The 19626-nt window shown below is 33.0% G+C and overlaps 1 protein-coding gene across 3 annotated transcripts in view; it reads left to right on the top strand.

Moving 5' to 3' along the window:
• The window catches only part of COL24A1 (collagen type XXIV alpha 1 chain), a 389096-nt gene that overhangs the window by 173657 nt on the left and 195813 nt on the right, over nucleotides 1-19626 (top strand). For all 3 annotated transcript variants that reach the window (XM_082612777.1, XM_082612779.1, XM_082612778.1), the window contains exons 21-24: nucleotides 5824-5877; nucleotides 7123-7167; nucleotides 11255-11308; nucleotides 14575-14619. In XM_082612777.1, coding sequence (XP_082468903.1) covers nucleotides 5824-5877; nucleotides 7123-7167; nucleotides 11255-11308; nucleotides 14575-14619 — 198 coding nt within the window. The remainder of the gene's footprint in view (nucleotides 1-5823; nucleotides 5878-7122; nucleotides 7168-11254; nucleotides 11309-14574; nucleotides 14620-19626) is intronic.

Genomic DNA, 19626 nt, shown 5'->3' with positions numbered 1-19626 from the left:
TCTTCAGAAGTGTGTTGTTTAATTTTCACCTAGTTGTGAATTTTTCACTTTTCCTTCTACTATTGATTCTAGTTTGATTCCATTGTGGTTAGAAAAGATAGTTGGTATGACTTCAATCTTATTATACTTGTTAAAAACTCGCTTTGTGACCTAATATGTGAGCTATGCTGGAGAATGTTTTGTGTGTGCTTGAAAAGAATGTGTATTCTGCTACTTTGTTCTGTATATGTCTGTTAGGTCAATTTGGTCAATGCCATTGTTCAGATCCTCTGTTCCCTTATTGATCTTCTGTCTGGTTGTTGTATCAATTATTGAAAGTAAGGTATTGAAATCTCTTGAATTTATTGTGTTGCTCTCTCTTCTATTCTGTCAGTTTTTGCTTAACGTATTTGTGTACTCTGATATTGTGTGCATATTTATGAATAATAGTTATATTTTCTGGCGAATTAATGAAGAAAGTTATCATTGGTCAATGTCCTTATTTGTTTCTTGAGCTAGTTTTGACTTAGTCTGTTTTATCTGATGTAAGTATGACACCCCTGATCTCTTTTGGTTATCATTTGCATGGAGTATCTTTTCCATCCTTTCACTTTTATCCTATGTGTGTCCTTAAATCTAAATTTAGTCTCTCATAGATACAGCTATGGATTTTTTTTATTCAGCCACTTTAAATCTTGATTGAAGACTTTAATCCATTTACATTTAAAATAATTACTGATCAGGAAGGACTTACTATAGTCATTTTGTTAATTGTTATTGCTTTCTGTCTTGTAACTTCTTTGTCCCTCTTACATTTCTTGCTATTTTCCTTTACATTTCATTGATTTTTTTTTCTGTAGTGACATGCTTTGATTCCTTCCTGATTTCCTTTTGTGTATCTCTTATAGGTATTTTCTTTGTGATTATGATGGAGCTTACATAAAACATCCTATGGTTATAATGCTCTATTTTAAGCTGATAACAACTTAACTTCAATTGCATACAAGAGCTCTACTCTTTTTCTCTGTGGAAGATATTGAGAGGAGTGAGATGATGAAAGAGATGTTTTCGGAAGAATAATAATAGTAAATTATTGTTATGAATTTGGTGAATACATAGGGAAGAAAAGCAAAATACCAGTTCAGAAACTGTTGCAAACACTAATCAATGTGAAGTGAATAAGAAGAAGGAAATAATACTTATTGAGTCTCTGTTATATTCCAGGTACCATTTTATTTGTTGTAACAAATAAAATTTATTACCTTATAATGCTTATGATAACATGATTCTACAGATAAGGATACTAAGGTCATGTCTCTAGTAAGCTTCAGAGCGGGAATTCAAACTCAATTTCAGATTTTATACATTTTACATTAAAAATTTTTATGTGTTTCCATTGTATATATCATACAGGGTGAAGTAAGGGAAAAACAAATACCATATATTAACACATATATGTGGAATCTAGAAAAATGGTAGAGATGAACCTGTTTGCAAGGCAGAAATAAAGACACGGATGGATGTAGAGAACAAACATACGGACACTAAATGGGGAAAGAAGGGGTGGGATGAATTGGGAGTTTGGGATTGATATATACACACTAATACATATAAAATAGATAACTATTGAGAACCTGCTGTATAGCACAGGGAACTTTACTTAATGTTCTGTGGTGACCTAAATGCGAAGGAAATCCAAAAACGAAGGGCTATATGTATACATATAGCTGGTTCACTTCGCTGTACAGCAGAAACTAACACAACATTGTAAAGCAACTATACCCCAATAAAAAAATGTAAACATTTAAAAACTCCAAAAAAATTTTTTTGTGTTTAACATGATAAATATGAAACATGTACACAGTTTTTAAAATAATAATAAAACAAACCCTATTATTGGTAAGAAATAGATCATTGGAATCCCATGTGCATCCCTCACTAATCATATCTGTCTCTTCCCTTCTGGCATTAACAGTTAACCATTCTCTTGTTTTCATCATAGTTTTACCATGTATATACTGATAATATTTGTTAGTTTGCTTGTTTTTGAAATTCATATAAATAAAATCATACTACAGTAAGTCCCCTACATATGAACCTTCAAGTTGCAAACTTTCAAAGATGAGAAATGTGCATTTGCATGTCCAATCACATAAGTTAGTTCATGTGTCTGGTGTACATTGTCACGTGTGTGTGTCCTCTACAAGTGGTTGTGCTTTTGTATACTGTACAGTACTGTATAGAGTACAGTAGTCCAGTATCTTTATATCAAGCCCAGGATGTCTGGAAGCAAGTATAAAAACAGCAGTGATATATATAGCCGATTGTGTTAGTTGGGTATCTAGGCTAACTTCGTTGGACTTAGGAACAAATTGGACTCACGAACGTGCTCTCGGAACAGAACTCATTCGTATATAGGGGACTTACTGTATATACATTCTTCAGTTACTTTCTTCTTTCACTCAATCTTATCTTTTCAGCTCATTCTAGGTTGATCCATATTATTACAGCATGTTCATTTTCACTATATAGTAACACATTGTATAGATATACTACACTTTTTAAATTGATAGAACTGTTGATAGATATACTTTCTTGTGGGTATCTTTTAGTTTTCATAAATCTTTCATGTATGCTTGTAAAGACTGTGTAAACTACAATTTGGGGATTCAGTTTTCAATATATGGCTATTAGATCAAGTTTATTAATTTTGCTATTTAAGATTTTTCTGTTCCTACTGATTTTTATCTGCTTGACCTACTAATTTCTGGCAGAGATATGTTAAAATTTCCTCTCTAATAGTGGATTTATCAATTTATCCTTATCAGTTTTTAATGTATATATTTATAAGTTGTGTTACTAAATGCATAAAAATTTTTTTTCTCTTCCTAGTGAACATAGACTTTTATTATTATTGAGTGACCCTCTTAATGCTAATAATCTGTTTTACCTTAAAGTCTATTAGATCTAACGTTAATATAATTACTCCAGCTATTTTGGGGCTGGTAAATCACTTGCATATCTCTTCCCATTCTTTGAAATTTAATTTTCCTCATCTTTATGTTTTGGATGTGTTTCATGTAAACAGCATATAACTAGTTTTTTTCCCCCTTAATACAGCTTTTATTCTTTTAAGATTATAAGGTAGTCTTGGAAGAGAAAGGAAAAAGGAACCTGGGCTTATTTGCCTCCCTGAAAGGGTTATTTTTGGTTGTTAGTCAGGGTGCCACTTCCCTAGGGTAAATAGCTGCAGTGAGGGAATAGCAGAATCTCGTTCTCTTAGATAACTCACCCCTCTTCTGGTTGCACCCTGGGTATGGAGCTAAGCAGTTTCTTAAACGAATGCTCCAACCTAAAACTGTACCTTTATCAATGCCTTTTGAGACCTTGCAATTGTTGATAAGTTTTTGGTGTGTGCTTATTTTTAGCTACATGTTTTATTAACCTATCATAATTCAATACAAAATTATTTTCACATGTTACAAAATTTTTGATCCTCCCAGAAAAGATTTTGCTTCTTCATCTAAGTCCCCTTTTTCACTTTGCTTATACTTCTATTTGTTACAACTCATATTCTGATTTTTATTTTAAATTGCCTTCTCCCATAATAAATTATGAATTCATTGAGAACAGGGACTATGTCTTATTTATATTTGTATACTCCAGGCCTCATGTTGTACTTTTTACTGGACCTTACACATAGTAGAAAATTAATAAAATGTCAGATGAAAAAAATGAATGAACACATGAATTAAATAACTAAACATTAGCTATCCTGTGGTGGAATTTAAATATCACAGCATTCTTATTCTGACCTTCAGTCTAAACATTTAAAAACCTATTACTTAGAGTAAGAGCATTTTGGATATTAAGATTTAGAAGTCATTGTATCCATTAGGATTCTTTCAGTTGTGAGTAATTGAAACTCAACTAAAATATGATTGTATAAATACGTGAGAAGTTTAGGAATTCAACCACAACTATACCCAGGACCCCCCAAAATATCGTAAGAACCAAATCACTCCATTTGTTAATTCATTGATTTCATTCTCAGGTTCTCTCCCCTTCATAGTTTCCTTCTGTTTAGGTTTACATCATCCTTAATGCTATTCTGTCCTTCCAGTTTTTCCACTGTAGTCCAAAATTCTCTTTAGTTGGACTAACTTGGGTTTCTGGCTCATTACTGAACCAACCACTGTTTCTAGTGATATAGAATATGCTGACTTAGGTCCCTGTCACATGTCCACCCTTAAATTTAGTCAGGGGTAGAGTCACCTCCCCTCAAACCACATGGGGAAAGACTGTTTCCTTAAGGAAAATTAGGATGCTTTTGCCCAAAAAAAGATGAATATATGTTGGACTTACATAGAACAGTATATGCTCATTTCAATAATCCATCTCTTCCTATTAAAAGTAAGAAAGCTGTACAAAACATCTAGGTTATTGCCTAAACTGATGCAGTTTCTTGAATGGTGCTTATGTACAGAATAAGCCTGTGATAATATATTACAGACTTTTAAACCGATGAAGAGTTTTTCATTTTTTGATTGTGTTAGAACATAGCAATGATAGACCAAGATATATCATGAAGGAAAGATTCTCATGCAGTTTTGTCACTCTGCTCCATTCCAAACTAAAGATCAGTCACATGGGTAGATCTGCTATTTGGCATAGTTATTTGTTACAGTTAAAAATTAGATAAAACCATTTAATGGTTATAGACTTACTAAAAGCAATAATGCAAAGGTAGTTTTTAAAAGAGATTTACTTAAAACTTTGACACATTGCATAGTTAGGGGAACAGAACAAAACGAAAAATATTGCCATGTTGAAGAGATGATATACAGTGTTTTCTGAAATAGGAAGATTTTTGTTTTAGTTACTTGGATGAATTGTTATTCAAAGAGCATTTGAGGACTTCCCTGGTGGTCTAGTGGTTAGGACACTGCACTTCCACTGTAGGGGGTGCAGGTTCGATCCCTAGTCGGGGAACTAAGGTCCCACATGCTGCATGGCACAGCCAAAAAAAAGTAAATTTAAAAAAAAAAAGAGTATTTGATTTTTAACAACATGCATTTAGATTAACAAAAGTTTTCTTTTAATCTTGAAATTCCTAATCATGTTCAGATTGTTACTTTCTTCTGCAAATTTTCCTCTCTTTTCACTAGCCTGCATCAAGAAAGGAAGTAAGTTGAGCATTTCATATGAATAATGTGTTCCAGACTTTGCTAGTCCCTTAACAGATATTAAAACACTATATATCTTCTCCATCTGTTTTCAGACTTTGTGAACACTCTATTATCTTTTTATTGTACTAGTATCAGATTAACAGTTGGGTCTATTGCTTTAAATTTAGGAGTTTTTTGTTTGTTTGTTTGTTTGTTTTTGCGGTACACGGGCCTCTCACTGCTGTGGCCTCCCCCATTGCGGAGCACAGGCTCCAGACGCGCAGGCTCAACGGCCATGGCTCACGGGCCCAGCCGCTCCGCAGCATGTGAGATCTTCCCAGACCGGGGCACGAACCCATGTCCCCTGCATCAGCAGGTGGACTCTCAACCACTGGGCCACCAGGGAAGCCCCAGGAGTACTTTATATGAAAAGGTGTCTCCATACAGAGCAGATTACGTGAACATTAACATACTGTTTAAAAGTAAGTTTATCATGTTTTCCAACTTTTTGGATGGCAGGCAGTTTTCTGCTTATCTATCCTCCCATCCCATTTTGATAACTTCCTAATGGGAAATGAGTGGTACCAAATAGTATTGCACATCTGAGATTAATGCCTATTGAAACTGTTTTAATTGAGCTTAAAATTTTATTGTGTGTCCTTATATTGCTTTACAGGGGCTCATTGGAAATAGAGGGCCTCCTGGACCTCCTGGTCTCAAAGGAACTCAGGTATGAAGAAACTAAATATCCAGTAAGCAATTTTTAAATTCAGATTTTCCTTTTTTATTTTTTGTGGGACTTTAGTTTTTGCTCAAAGAAAAGTTTGCATTAGTATGGACAATTTTTGCCATCGAGGATTTCAAGTTACCATTTTATATTCACAGTTATGGAATGGAATTTGGAATCGTTTTAATGTTCTGAATTCATTAAGTGATTTATGTAGTGGTGTCCATGGAATGTCCGAAGAATCTGAGCCTAGAATCTCACTTATATGTACCAGAATTTATATTTAACATTTGTGTCTATTTTATATTTCTAACCCATATGTTATATTTTAATTGAATTATGAACTGAGCAAAATGTTTTTAAATAAGTAAAATAGAATATATGATTTCTAAAGAGGTCTGTAAATGTTCAGATGTGGTAAATATGAACTATTTATTTAAAGGTAAAAAATCAGCATGTTTAGAAAATATGTCAATAAATAGAATAAACACATTTATTACTTTTAAATTCTCTTAGAGAAAAAGTATAAAAATTATTTCTTTTAAGTTTCTCCATTCTCTATCCACCCATACAGTGTTTAATCCTTAGAAGAATGCACAAAATTTTATATTTTATGACATTATAACTGATTTGATCCCAAAAATATTGGATCTGTAAATTAGACAAAAAGAAACTCTAGACATTAAGCTCCATTTGGGTAAGATCTGATATACCTTTATCTCTAAGGCTTAAGACAGAACTGAGACTCAAAAACATTTGCTGAATGAATTAAGTATCAGAATGTGCCAAGAACAAACATGTTCTGTACCAATAATTTTTTAATATACCAATGTGTATTGATTTCCATCTATTAAGAACTTGAGTTTCTCTCTATGTCAGAGATATTGAGCCCAAGAAGGTAAAGGCTGTCCATAATTCACAGTCTCAGTGATTCCTAATCCTGATTTTTGTGATGCCCTAATCACTTTCACTCTTAGCTGCCCTCAATTTCCTATATTTAACTTATATCATCTACCAATTGAAAAATAACACAGTAGTACAATACATATCCCCCTTAATGTAGATATGAGGTTGTCACACAAAAAATTTAAACATTATAGGGTGATATAGTTCTAAAATACAAGAAAATCACAGTATTATTTTTATTACATCTCAGAAAGAGCTTCAGATTTCAGAATAAATGGAATAAGGTTTACATTTTTAAATACTTATATCAGGCCGTGACATGTTCTGATCTTCTTTTTTAAGGGAGAAGAAGGACTAATTGGATCCTTTGGAGAACAGGGGCCAAGAGTAGGTATCATATAAATAATGTTCAAAGCGTGCTTCTCTTAAAGCAACTGTTTTGTAAATGTTTTTTAATGGCACCAAATTTTAAGTTATAGCAAAGAGCCAAGATTATAACAAACTATAGCCATTCATTCTCCCCAAATAAAATAGACCTATAACTAAAATTTTCCAGGGATATTTTAAATGATATTATGCCTGTTACATATTTACTTATTCCTTCACTTCCTTCAGTCTTACAGTTTTAGTAATTTGTACAATTTATTTATAAAGTTTCTCAAAATGTAATATGAAGCTAAATACATTAACCATTTTAGTAATATTTTGGAAATTTCTGTTTTCTGAGTTTGTCAGTAAAATTATGGAAAGCAAATAAGACGTATTTTCTGTCCAACTTTTTTTTCCGATAATATTCTGTGGTAATACATGAATTTCTTATTTTCAAGTTCTGAAAATGAATTTTTAAAGAATTTGGAGATGCATGACAAAAGTTTACAATATCATGAAGTAATTAAGATGTGTGCAACACATTTTAAGAGGCATTATTAGACTCACATGAAATACATCTCATTCTTTACTTGAGAACATCATATTTTACAGTTTCTTACAGTATTTTTACATTTAAAGAGACAGTAATTCTTTCTTTTGCACCTTTACCTAACTAGCACATATACTGCCACTCTCTTATTGAAAGAAAAAGAAGAGTTGTTTTTGTTCTTTTTTCATTTTTTGTGAAGTGAGTTATATAACGGAAAGACCATTGTTATTTGTGCTCCAGTATAATTGGTCTTATTTAAAATTTACTTCTCTAGAAAACAGGAAAACCATGTTTACCTCTTGTCTACTCAGTCATAATATTTGTTATTAATTGTTGCTACTATTAGTTGAATACTAATTTAGGCCTAGTGTTGCTCTAAGTTTGTCACAGGAATCATCCCTAATCTGAAACCAACCCTGCAAGATATTGACTGCATTTTTAGATTAAAAAAAATAAGGCTTTAATATTATATGCTTAAGCATAACATGCTCAAATAACCATAATATGACAGAACTTAAACAGGACCAAAAGCGATGGCTCCAATACTGATGCTCTGAATCGCTTGATTTCAAAAAGACTATAGATATGCCAATGCCTGATACCAGTGAGATTCTTTCCATAATGTAGATAATGATGTATAACTATTTCTTAATATACTGCAGTGCCTGAGTATTACATTATTAAAGATGAAAGAAATATTCCTGCTAAGGCATTTTCCAGACAGTGTGAATAAAATGTATTATTAATTATTTTGTAAATATCAAAGTCCTGTAATGATTTAGACTCTTAACTACATTTCTTCTTTTATATGTGCAAATTGATTAGAGAGCAATTGATATTTAACAATAATAGGATAATTTTTTTATTCTTTGCTCTATTTTGTGCTTGGTAGGGAACGACTAGATAATTTCAAGCAAGGCAGAGACCAAAATTAGAACAACTTTTTGAGTGGAAGTCCTAAATATAATTTTAAGTTGCTAAAGTTTTTGTATGTAGTCAAAACAGAATGAGAGCCAGAGGGTTGTTTTGTTTTGCTTTATTTTATTTTAAGAAAGAAAAATATGTGAGTACTTGTTAATGAATAGGAGTAATAAAATCCAAATATATAATGCCTAGTAGATATTATAAATTAGTATTCTTTTTAGCAATCTCCCCACACACTTTTTCTACTCCTAGAACACATTGGTTGAGGCACAGTGATCTCCTTAATCAAATCTTGTGTAATCAGACATCAGTTATTTGATATGAGAAACCACATACTGTAGATTACTCCAGGATATTGACTTTCTCTCCTCAAGGATCTTATCCTCTACTCTCTTCAGCTACTTACTGCTATGGTGAAACCCTTGACCTTGTCATTACCAGTAAGAGCAACCTCTTCATTTTCAGTTTTAAACTTCTCATTCCCCAACCATCATCCCCTTTCTTTCTTGTGCATTCTTTCTTGTAACCCAATCCAACAGTCCCAAGAGAAATTTCAATTCATTGATTCTAATGCCATTCCATTACTCCTTATCTGTCTCATCACCACATATCCCTACTCATCATGCTTAAAACATTGTAATTATTCCTTTGATAACATTCTGAATTCTATTTCCATGCCCATTTACTTTCACATTTTTAAATCATTATTTTATACTTTCTCCTCAACTCCATTTACTTCTGTTAGCCCTTTACCTCGCATCTTAGTTCCCTAAGAAGATTGAAGTAATCAGAAGAGAACTTTCACAAGTTTCTACTGTCACTTCTATCCCACTCCCTGTATCTATGCCATTTACTGTGCCTTCTCTCTTGTTATTGTGGATGAACAGGCCAGGTTTCTAGGTAAGGTCAAAACTTCCATTCATTCACTACATACTACATCGTCTTGCCTACTGAAGAACATTGATCCAGCAATTTTCCCCACTCTCTCCTGCATCTTAATTTTGTTCTCTTTAATGGATCAATCCTATCAGCATATAAACATACTATTATTTCTTCTGGCTTAAAAACAAAAACAAAATTTGTATTGACTCCAGTTTTCCTTCCAGGTTTTACTTTTCTCTCCTTCCCTTTTTGGGAAAACGTCTCAAAAGTATTGGATTAACATGCTTTTTTCAATTTTTCTCCTCACCCCGTCTGCTGAAACCATTCTTGTCCCCACCACTCTGAAACAGTTGATCTTATGAAGGTCATTAATGACCTCCATGTTGCTGAATTTAGTGATCATTTCTCAGTCTTCATATTACTCAATATTTTTATCCCTCAGATTTGACAAGATCACTCTCCTCCTGGAAAGACTTTCTTCATTTGTATTATCTTCCTCCTAGTTCTCTGGCAGCAGATTTGCATATTTTCCTCATTTCTTCAAATTCTAAATTTTAGAGTACCCCAGGGCTTGGTTTGTGGACTGCTCTTTGCTATCTACACTCACTGCATAGATGAGCTGGTCCATTCTTTTGGCTTTAAATGTCATCAAAATGCTGGTGATTTCCAACACTATGTGTTCAGTTCAGAACCTTCTACCCCTAAACTCTGCTCTTGTATTAACTACCACAAGATCTCTCCACTTAGATGTCTAACAAGATTATCAAACTGAAATGTCCAAAGCTAAACTTTCAATTTACCCTTCAAACCTGTTCTCCCACAGTCTACCTCATTTCATTTGGCCCTTTAGTCAGGTTAAAGCTGAATGAACTCATTCTTGAGTTCATTCTTGACTCTTCTCTTTCTTTCACATTCCACACATGACCCATCAGCAATTCCTGGAAGCTCTGCTTTCAAACTATATACAGAATCTTACCACTTCTCACAGCTTCCTCTGTTCCCACTGTCGTCTCTCACTTGGATTATTGCAGTAGACTCCTCTTTGGACTCCCTGCTTCTGCTCTTACATCACAGTGATCCTGTTAAAACATAGATCCTGGCGCTTCTCTTCTCAAAGCCTGCTAGGAGTTAAAGCCACTCAGAGTTAAAACAAAAGCCCTTACTGTAACCTGCCAGGCCTTTCATGACCTGGCTTCATATCCCCCATTCCCTTCTTATCCCTCATCTTCTTACTCATCTCCTATCTTACTCTCTCCAGCTGCATTGACTCTTCATCGTTTCTCCAACACACAGGCACATTCTTGCCTCAGGGCCTTTACACATGCTCTTCGCCTCTCCTTGGAATGCTCTTCCTTCAAATATCCATGTAACTTGTGCCTTTTTAAAAGTCTTTACTCAATTGCCACCCTCTCAGTGAGGTCTTTTTGGCAGTCTTAACAAAAATTTTAACAAAACCACCACAATAGTTTATATCTCCCTTCCTGCTTAATTTGATGTTCTTCAAATTTACCACTACCTAAGATACTAAGTATTTTACTTATTTTTTAAATTATCTTATCCTAGAGCTGTGCATGGCAAGTAGACAGTCAAACATGGTAGAATGAATGGCTAATGAGTTTGATGAAATGCATTTATCTAATAATTTTGAAGTGTTTCATCTCATAAGATAGTCTGAATTTCATAAATTAGGAAATTTTCAAAAATAAGAATGATTAAACATATCCTTTTTTTTTTCCTGTTCTCTTCTAGGGAAAACCAGGTCCAAAGGGGTATGCAGGTGAATCAGGACCAGAAGGCTTGAAGGTAAAGCAACTGACTTTATTACCAGTTACAAAGTATAATTTTCAAAAAGATAAAGTTAAGACTTTCATAACAATATAAAATAAACACATGTCAAAGATTTTATTCAACTCATTAATTGAAGGAACCAGTCATATGTTAAAACTTGTTCAAATATTGAATAGCATTTGAAATGCTATATGTCTTTATATCTATATCTGTATCTGTATACATGTCTATAAATATCTATGACTATAACTATGTCTATGTAATTGGATATGCATTTTAGTAAAGGAATGTTCAGATGTGTAGTTAGATACAGGACAATAAACCATAACTTTGAAAGCTGTCTATTCCACTGGACAGAAATCTACAAGTTACTATAACTTCACTTAAAAAATTTGTGTGTGTATGTGTGTGTGTGTGTGTGTATTTTCACTAAGTCTGGGTCCTTTCATCAATAATATACAGTAAGTCTAAGTAAGCACATACCCTGCATAATCATTGGGTGTTCTTCATACTTTTATGACATTGAAAAAATGTGTTACCTACTCTCTTGCTTTGTTTTCAAGTACTATATGATTTTTTTATAACACCAACAAATATAAAGTAAGGCAGTGGTTTTATATGTACAGCATTAAGGTCTGAAAGAAGCTAACTTATAAGAATTGGTGATTTGCACAAATTTAAAATTCAATGAAAAATTGAATTGCATCACAGATTTATTGCTAAATTTCCTAAAGCTAGAGTTCATTATTTATTTTAAACTCTTCATTTTTGTGATATAGACACTAAGGAAAAAACCAAACAACACTTTTTGAGGTCAATTAATAAAGAAATATGAGCTAAAATATTTTTTATTGTGTCAGCATGTTTGTTGCTGAAATTATCTTGGGAGAGTATGTGTACCTGACTCTCAAGTTACATAGAAAAACTCCCAGAAAATAGAAGCATGATATTTATAAATAGAAGACTTAATTCTCCTTTACTGTATTTAATCCCTGTACTGCCAAATAGCTCTAAAAAATCCACCTGTGAGCTACCACCCAGTCAAACTGGCAAGAGACCAATCTCAGTCATTATTGACATCCTGCCTTCTCCATAGAATTACACCAGCATCTAGGTTGCATCTGTGTTACCTAGGAAGTGAAGGAAGTTCTTTAATGTTCAGTCCTCATACTTGTCTCTGAAATTTCTTCCTTGGTATATTACATAGCTATTCACTAGGACCTGGCACTCCCTTAGGGGAACGTGGCACTCTGGGGGAGCACTTGGGGGTTGGCTAAGGGTCACTGCCTTTCACAGAACTCTAGGATCTCTATTCTCTCCCTAGGCCTGGGGAATTATTCCTCTCTGTCTCTTTTTGCCCTCAAAGACAACTCACCTCCTATATTCAGGCTCTTTGAAAACTAAAACATGAATGTAGGTAATCTGCAAGCAACTTTTGCTTTCTGCCTGTTAACACCTTAAGACCTCCCTTAAGACTATGTATCACAAAGGGTGCATCTCCCTAGTTGGAATTTGACAGGGGTGTTGGGTAAGGAGGAGAAAATAAAAGAAAATTAATTATATATATGTATATATACACATACATATTATGTATATATTTGTATATATATGCATAAAATCCTGCCACATTATTTTCTACAAAAGCTGTCTAATGAACTATCAGTCAAAAACTAGGATTTCCAACCTACTACTACAATGTTTTATTCTTTACTATTTATCTAAATGTGTACAGAAATAGAAAAGAAAATTTTTATAGTCTTTGAAAGTTTATTTCAAACTGATTACCTATATGAATATTAGGTTTCAGTGCTTAAAATCAGCACCATCCAATAGAGTCTGTAATACGAATCACAGATGTGAGCCACAGTAAAAAAAAAAAAAAAAAAAAAAAAGAAAAGAAATAGGAGTGATTAATTTCAGTAATATATTTTATGTAACCCAAGATATAAGAGTATTATCATTTCAACATGTAATCAATATTAAAACTATTAATGAGATTTTTTTATACAAAGTCTTTGAAATATAGTGTGTATATTATTCTTACATCACATTTCAGTTCAGACCAGTTAATTTCAAATGCTGAGTAACTACATATCATGAATGGCTACAGTATTGTTCAGTGAGTTTAACTACCCCACACTGCAATATAATTATTAATTTTTAGACAGCAGTTGATGGTTTAATTTCCTATCTCTGGTATAGATAAAATGTACATTCCTGTCAGATTAACTATATGTGGTACCCTGAACTTAATCTTCTACATTCATTAATCTGTGCTTTTGTTCAGCCTTTGCTCATGCCATTCCTCACCACTAAAAATGGCTCTTTCTCCTCACCAGTGTAAAAATCACCTATTCTTCAGGGCCCAACTCAAATACAGTTTCATAATTTATTATTTGAAACCATTAATATTTGGATTTTAAAAAGGTTATATATATATACACACACACACACACACACACACACACACACACACACACACACACAGTATTTTACTTAACACTGCCAGCTATGGGACAGCACAACCGTAATCAGACACATTGATATTTCTATGGTGAAATGTAAGGATGTTCAGATTAATCAATCTATATCAAGACTATAAGTAACCTCACTCAGATCAGGTAAAAGCATTACTATCAAATAAACACAGGTCACATTAAGTTAAGTTTGCCACTAAATGTGCTGTGGAGAACTTTGGGTTTTCACAGCTTTAAGGACGGCAGAACTGCAGTTAAGATTATGAACACGCATTGCTTCTCCAGTGAAGCCAGCTCTAGCTGCATGCACACACAGGGTGCCTGTGCCTAGGAACTCCTTTACTACTTAACTGTAGCGTGTGTTCTGTTCTGCTTGTTCTGCTCAGCATTGTGAGATACCTTATCTACTGAAGCAAAGAGAGTGTTCCTGCGTGCAAGGCCTTTATTTTCATTCTTCTTAGTATCTTCTACAGTGGCAGCCTACTACTCTGCCATTTATAGAGTATACCTCAGTAGATACTGTATTTTTTAAATTTTATTTGTAAAAGTGTTTTAAAAGTGATTAAAAGTCATAAATAGAAGAATGTAATTTAAGAAAACAAGTTAATAGTATTTGAATGAAAATACAGGAAAGACTACATTCCATACAAATACTGTAACAAGAGTTTTGAATAACTGAAAATTTCTTTGTGATTTTCTAGGTTATAACTAGATAATTACATTAAAATGAAAACAGGAGCAATATTGAGAGTAATCTTGCTTGAGAAATAATCATTTTTGCAACTTTATATTCTTTATTAACAGGGAGAAGTAGGAGATCAAGGAAACATTGGGAAGATTGGTGAAACAGTAAGCTTATTTTATGCTCTTATTTTCAACTTTTAAATCATCTTGTGAGCATTTTTAGGAATCATGTTAGCATGATCTATGCTTATAAAATTCAGAATACAAAATACTTATCCACTACAAATTTAAATTCATTGGTGATGTGACAAAACCTACTCTACAAAAGAGAAATGAGGGAAAACACAGATACTGATAGTTTTATCCAATATAAATTACATTTGTGATCTCAGGAACATTCTTGTATCTAATATTTGGTCTTTCCATTTAGTTCTGATCATTTCAAACTAAATTTGACCATAACATTTTTCATGATTAAAAAGCTACAAATCATCAAACCATAAAATATTATAATAGGTGGAAGATATTTTTTTTTTTTTGTATTTGAAAGATTGGAGTAAACCATGAGGTAATTCATTGGGAAACATAATTTCTTTCCTCAAAAATTTGGCTTGTTTAAATTTACATTATTGAGGAAGTAGGAGGCTTCATGTTGTATTTGAATCAGGTATGTTAGGGGTAATTTTCTTTTTTTCTATGGGACAAGTCAGCTATAATATTCTCTAACAAATGAACCTACATAACATATAAAGTGGTGAATTAAATTAATGAAAGACAAGTGACTTTATCTACAGAGTGTGCTGGGTTGTCACAAAGAAAGTGATACTGTTTAATAACAATATTTATTTAATAGGTTAAATGAGCAAATATAATTTTCTATAACCTATCTTACAACTTAAATAAAAATAAATTTTCTTAAAAATTGTTTTGTGAGCTTAAATAATTAAATATATTTTCTAGCCTGGTAGTAAAACAGCAATACATTTCTGATACTTTTAATTTTTGTCACTAATTCTTAATAAAAATAAGGAGATGATCCATTTAGTCTTAAAAGATCATTGCCATACCATTTAATCCTGAGTCACTAGAAGGTGAATATTTTTTCCTTTTTTTTAACCAAAAGGGAAATTTCAATGGAGTATTTATATCAATTCAATTATTCAAGGCTTCTCATCAAATATGAATGTAATCTGTATTTCTCTGTCATTCAAATTTTTTAAAATTTAATTTAAAGAAATGAAATTCTGCCATTTCTGAGTGACAAATTGCTTAAAAATATATATAAACTAAAATTTATAGCCAAACTTAAAGTAACAATGAAGAATATTTTTCTTAAAATAACACATATCAAACTTCTAAGTTTTATTTGCTTAATAATGTTGGACTGGTTCCACATAGTATAGGAACCCATCACCAGTGCTGTCCAAAGAGGAAATGGACTATTTTGGCAGGTAGAAGATTTCTGTTATTGGAGGGAAATTAACAATTATAGATCATTCTCTATGTGCCAGGCATAATGCTATGAGATATTCTACATTGTGGAATTTCATTTAATTCTCAAACAATTTTAAAAGACACATTTTGTTGTTCCAGTCTTTGAAATGAGGAAACTGAAACACAGTAAGTAACCTGTTCAGAGTTACATAGCTGATCAACAGCTGAACTAAGATTTAAACCCATAGCTCCAAACTCAGAATCCAGATCTCAAAATCCAAAGCATTATACCATGCTGGGGATTTTTTTTCCAGCTTTATTGAGGTATAATTGACAAATAAAATTTAAGATATTTAAAACGTATGTGATGATTTGATATGCATATATATATATATATATATATTGATACATTGTGAAAGGATCCCCCCACTTCCATCAAGTTAATTAGCATAGCTGGGGATATTTTAATATTAGCTGAAAGCCACTTGGCCTAGATTTTATAGAGAGGTTTTAGGCATCAGATAAGTTATGAAACAAAAGGACCTTTCCAACTTTGAGGTTCCATCTTCCTCATTAAGGATGGGAGATAAAGGCTTTTTAAAAACTTTAGTGGTTATATTGAATTAATTAAGATACATAAAACGCCTGAAGAATATTTTTGACTCTTGATAATTCCCAACTTCTAGTTTATCGTATTAATTTCAAAATCTTAGAAATATAGTTCATCTAATCCAGAGTTCTGTTAAAACTCTCAAGAGATATGGGAAAATATGATTGCACTTCATGATGTCAGTCTTGTAATTTGGGGATATCTAAGGTTAGTTGTAATTGCATAGCTAGTTTTTATTTTTCCCAAACTTTTTGTATGGTCATTTAATTCCCTTTTAATAACCTCCTCAAGTTTTGTTTCTTTCTAGATTCATACAAATTAGAACCCAATTTGTGATAGAGAGTGCCAAACACAGTGGTCCCATCTCATGTCTATATACCTCTTGCATTTACTTACTATAGGCAAAGAATTAATTTCTATAAATGTACCCTAAATAAGTCTCTAATTTCAAAGAAATTATCCTCTATGTTCTAGCATTCTTTTATGAATAAACCTGGAATTATCCCACCTTAATTGCCAGTCCTCTCTGTCTTTAATTCTCTAGGCTGAAAGTATTTGAAGAGCTGTAAAAGGGAAGAGAATATACTTTTTCAGTATTGGTCAAGAGACCAGAATTAAAATCAGTATATAGGCCTTATAAGGGAACAGACATTATAAGGGATAGACATTATAAGGGAACAGCTTTTTTTGTAGGCAAAAATATTTTAATAGAATTCCTAACACTCAGACTCTTCCACAGAGTGATTCAACACCTCATCCTTAGATTTGGATGACTTTCTGCAATCATTTGTTCAGCAGATATTTATATTTATATTCAGGCACATTCATTGAACATTTGATCCCTGCCTTCATGAAATTTATAGTCTATCAGAGGTTTGACAAACATTAAATAAATAATCACATAAAAGATATAATTATAAACTGTAATACATTCTCTAAATGAAAATTTTAATAGACTGTGACAAAGTTGCCAAATTTAGATCAGGAGATGAGAGAAGACTGTTTTGAAATGCTGTATGAGCTGTGACTGTAAAGAATGGTATGAGTTAGCTTGGGAAGAGTGGGGGGGAAACTACTCCTGGAATATGCAATATAACATACTTCCCACCTGTGCCCCTTGCCTTGCTTTAGACAAGCCACTTAATTTCTCTAAATATTTGTTTTCTCAACAGTAAAAGTATGAAAATAATAACTACCTCATAGAGTTTCTTATGAGGATTAAACATGATAATGCACTTAAAGCGCTTAGCACAGAGCTGGTCACATAGTGAAAACTTGATAAATGTTAGCTGTAATGGCCGTGGTGGTGGTTATTCTTATATGTGATGGTTCTAAGTAGGAAAGCATTTAACTGTTTTGAGGAACTGAAAGAAAGCCAGTGTGGATAGACCTTGGTGAACCAAGAGAAAAGCAGTATTAGGTGGTATTAGTGAAGGAGGCAGGAGCCAAATCATTCAGGACCATGTTTATTATTTTGGACTTGGTCCTAAAGTAGATGGAGAATCATTGAAGTATTCTAAGTAAGCCAATGAAATGATTTAATTGGTGTTTTAAGATCACTCTGTAGCAGTGGATTGGGAACTTAGAACACGGTTGTGAGCAGCAGAAGTAGAAGTGGGTAACCAGTTAGGATGCTATTGCAGTAGACTAAACGAGGAAGAAAAATGACGGGCCAGATGATGGCAGTGGAGATAAGTGGATGTATTTGAGATCTGTTTAAGGTGACAGTTTGGACAAAGGCTGCAATAAAAGGGAATGATTCTAATCAGTCCCCAGCATACAATAGACCTTTGATTACTATTTATGATTATCAGGAGAATTCTGGAAGTGTAAGGAATTGGTATTTATGATGTTTAAGGATAATTCCAATTCTAAGAATCTATGACTCTCTTCTAAGAATTGTAATGTTTTCTAGTCTTCCTCTCCTCTGCCAATTTGGCTTCTTTTTTCTGGCTGTCTTTCTGCAGTTGGAACAAACAGAGCTAGAATAAATATTTTAGGGGCAGTGGATCCACAGCCTTCTCCATGAGTGGGATAACTTTATGTTTTCTTTATTTTTGATGATACTCAAAACTATGCAAGCTTTTTTCAATAGAAGGAAACTGGGGTGTCTTTGGAAAATGATCAGCAGTCACTCCCAGGATCCTTTTCTAGTCTGTTATTTTAAAGATAAAATTTGGAATTTTTTTTCATTAAGTGACCTTGATTACATTAAATTCAGATGCCATTTTTCTGCCCACTTGAAGAGCTCCTCATGATTGTCCTATACTCTGACCAGACTCTCTTTATATCTCTTAAAATATAATCCAACTATTTGATTTCACCTCATTTACTCCTTAATTTATCCATTTAGTAGATTTCATAAGTGATCTACCATGTCCTCTCTGTTATTCTGCCTGCCCCCTGGTGTGCTAGTGTATAGTAAATGACTGATGAACAGAAAGGAAGAGGAAGAGGAAAGGCCATGCATAATCCTCAAAATCAGGTAATCCAGTTCTCATTATAAAACCTTTAGAATCAGAGAACTTCTGTTGGCTGATTCTAAGCTGGATTATAGCCAATTCACTCAAGACCAAGTAGAGGTGGAGTCAGAGGAGGAAATTAAAAGAAGTCTATTTACTGAAGACCTATTATCTCATTTAATCTTGAAACAACCCTTGTAAGATAAATCTTACTGCCATTCTATAAGTGAGGAAACAGATTTATTGAAGTTATGTGATATGTTCAAATTCACAGCTAATAAGCAAATGTGAATTCTCTAATTCCAGTTCTAAGGTTCTTTTCTCTGCATCAGGAAATCATCAGTTTGTCCTGTTTTTAATTGCAACCTTGAAGTGCATCTTTGTGAATCAATGGTTAGAAAGATTTAAAAGATTTTGAAGGATCTGGAAGAAAATATTTTAGAAGTGCTCAACACAAAATCTCATTTGATACAGTGGTTAGTTTTGCTGCTTTCTCGTAGCATTACTGTGAAATTATTATCAAACTTGATACAAGCTGATTTTATTTAACAAGTTCCATTCTTTCTTTCATTAAGAGGAGAATGGTGGCTTTATGTGGACATACCTAAATCATAAAAAGTGACTCATATTTTCTTGAGGAAAAGTCCCAGACTTGATGGCACCATT

The sequence above is a fragment of the Mesoplodon mirus genome (genome assembly GCF_964341445.2).
Source record: "Mesoplodon mirus genome assembly, chromosome: 3".
NCBI lineage: Eukaryota > Metazoa > Chordata > Mammalia > Artiodactyla > Ziphiidae > Mesoplodon > Mesoplodon mirus.
This window is presented reverse-complemented; position numbering and strand designations above follow the sequence as displayed.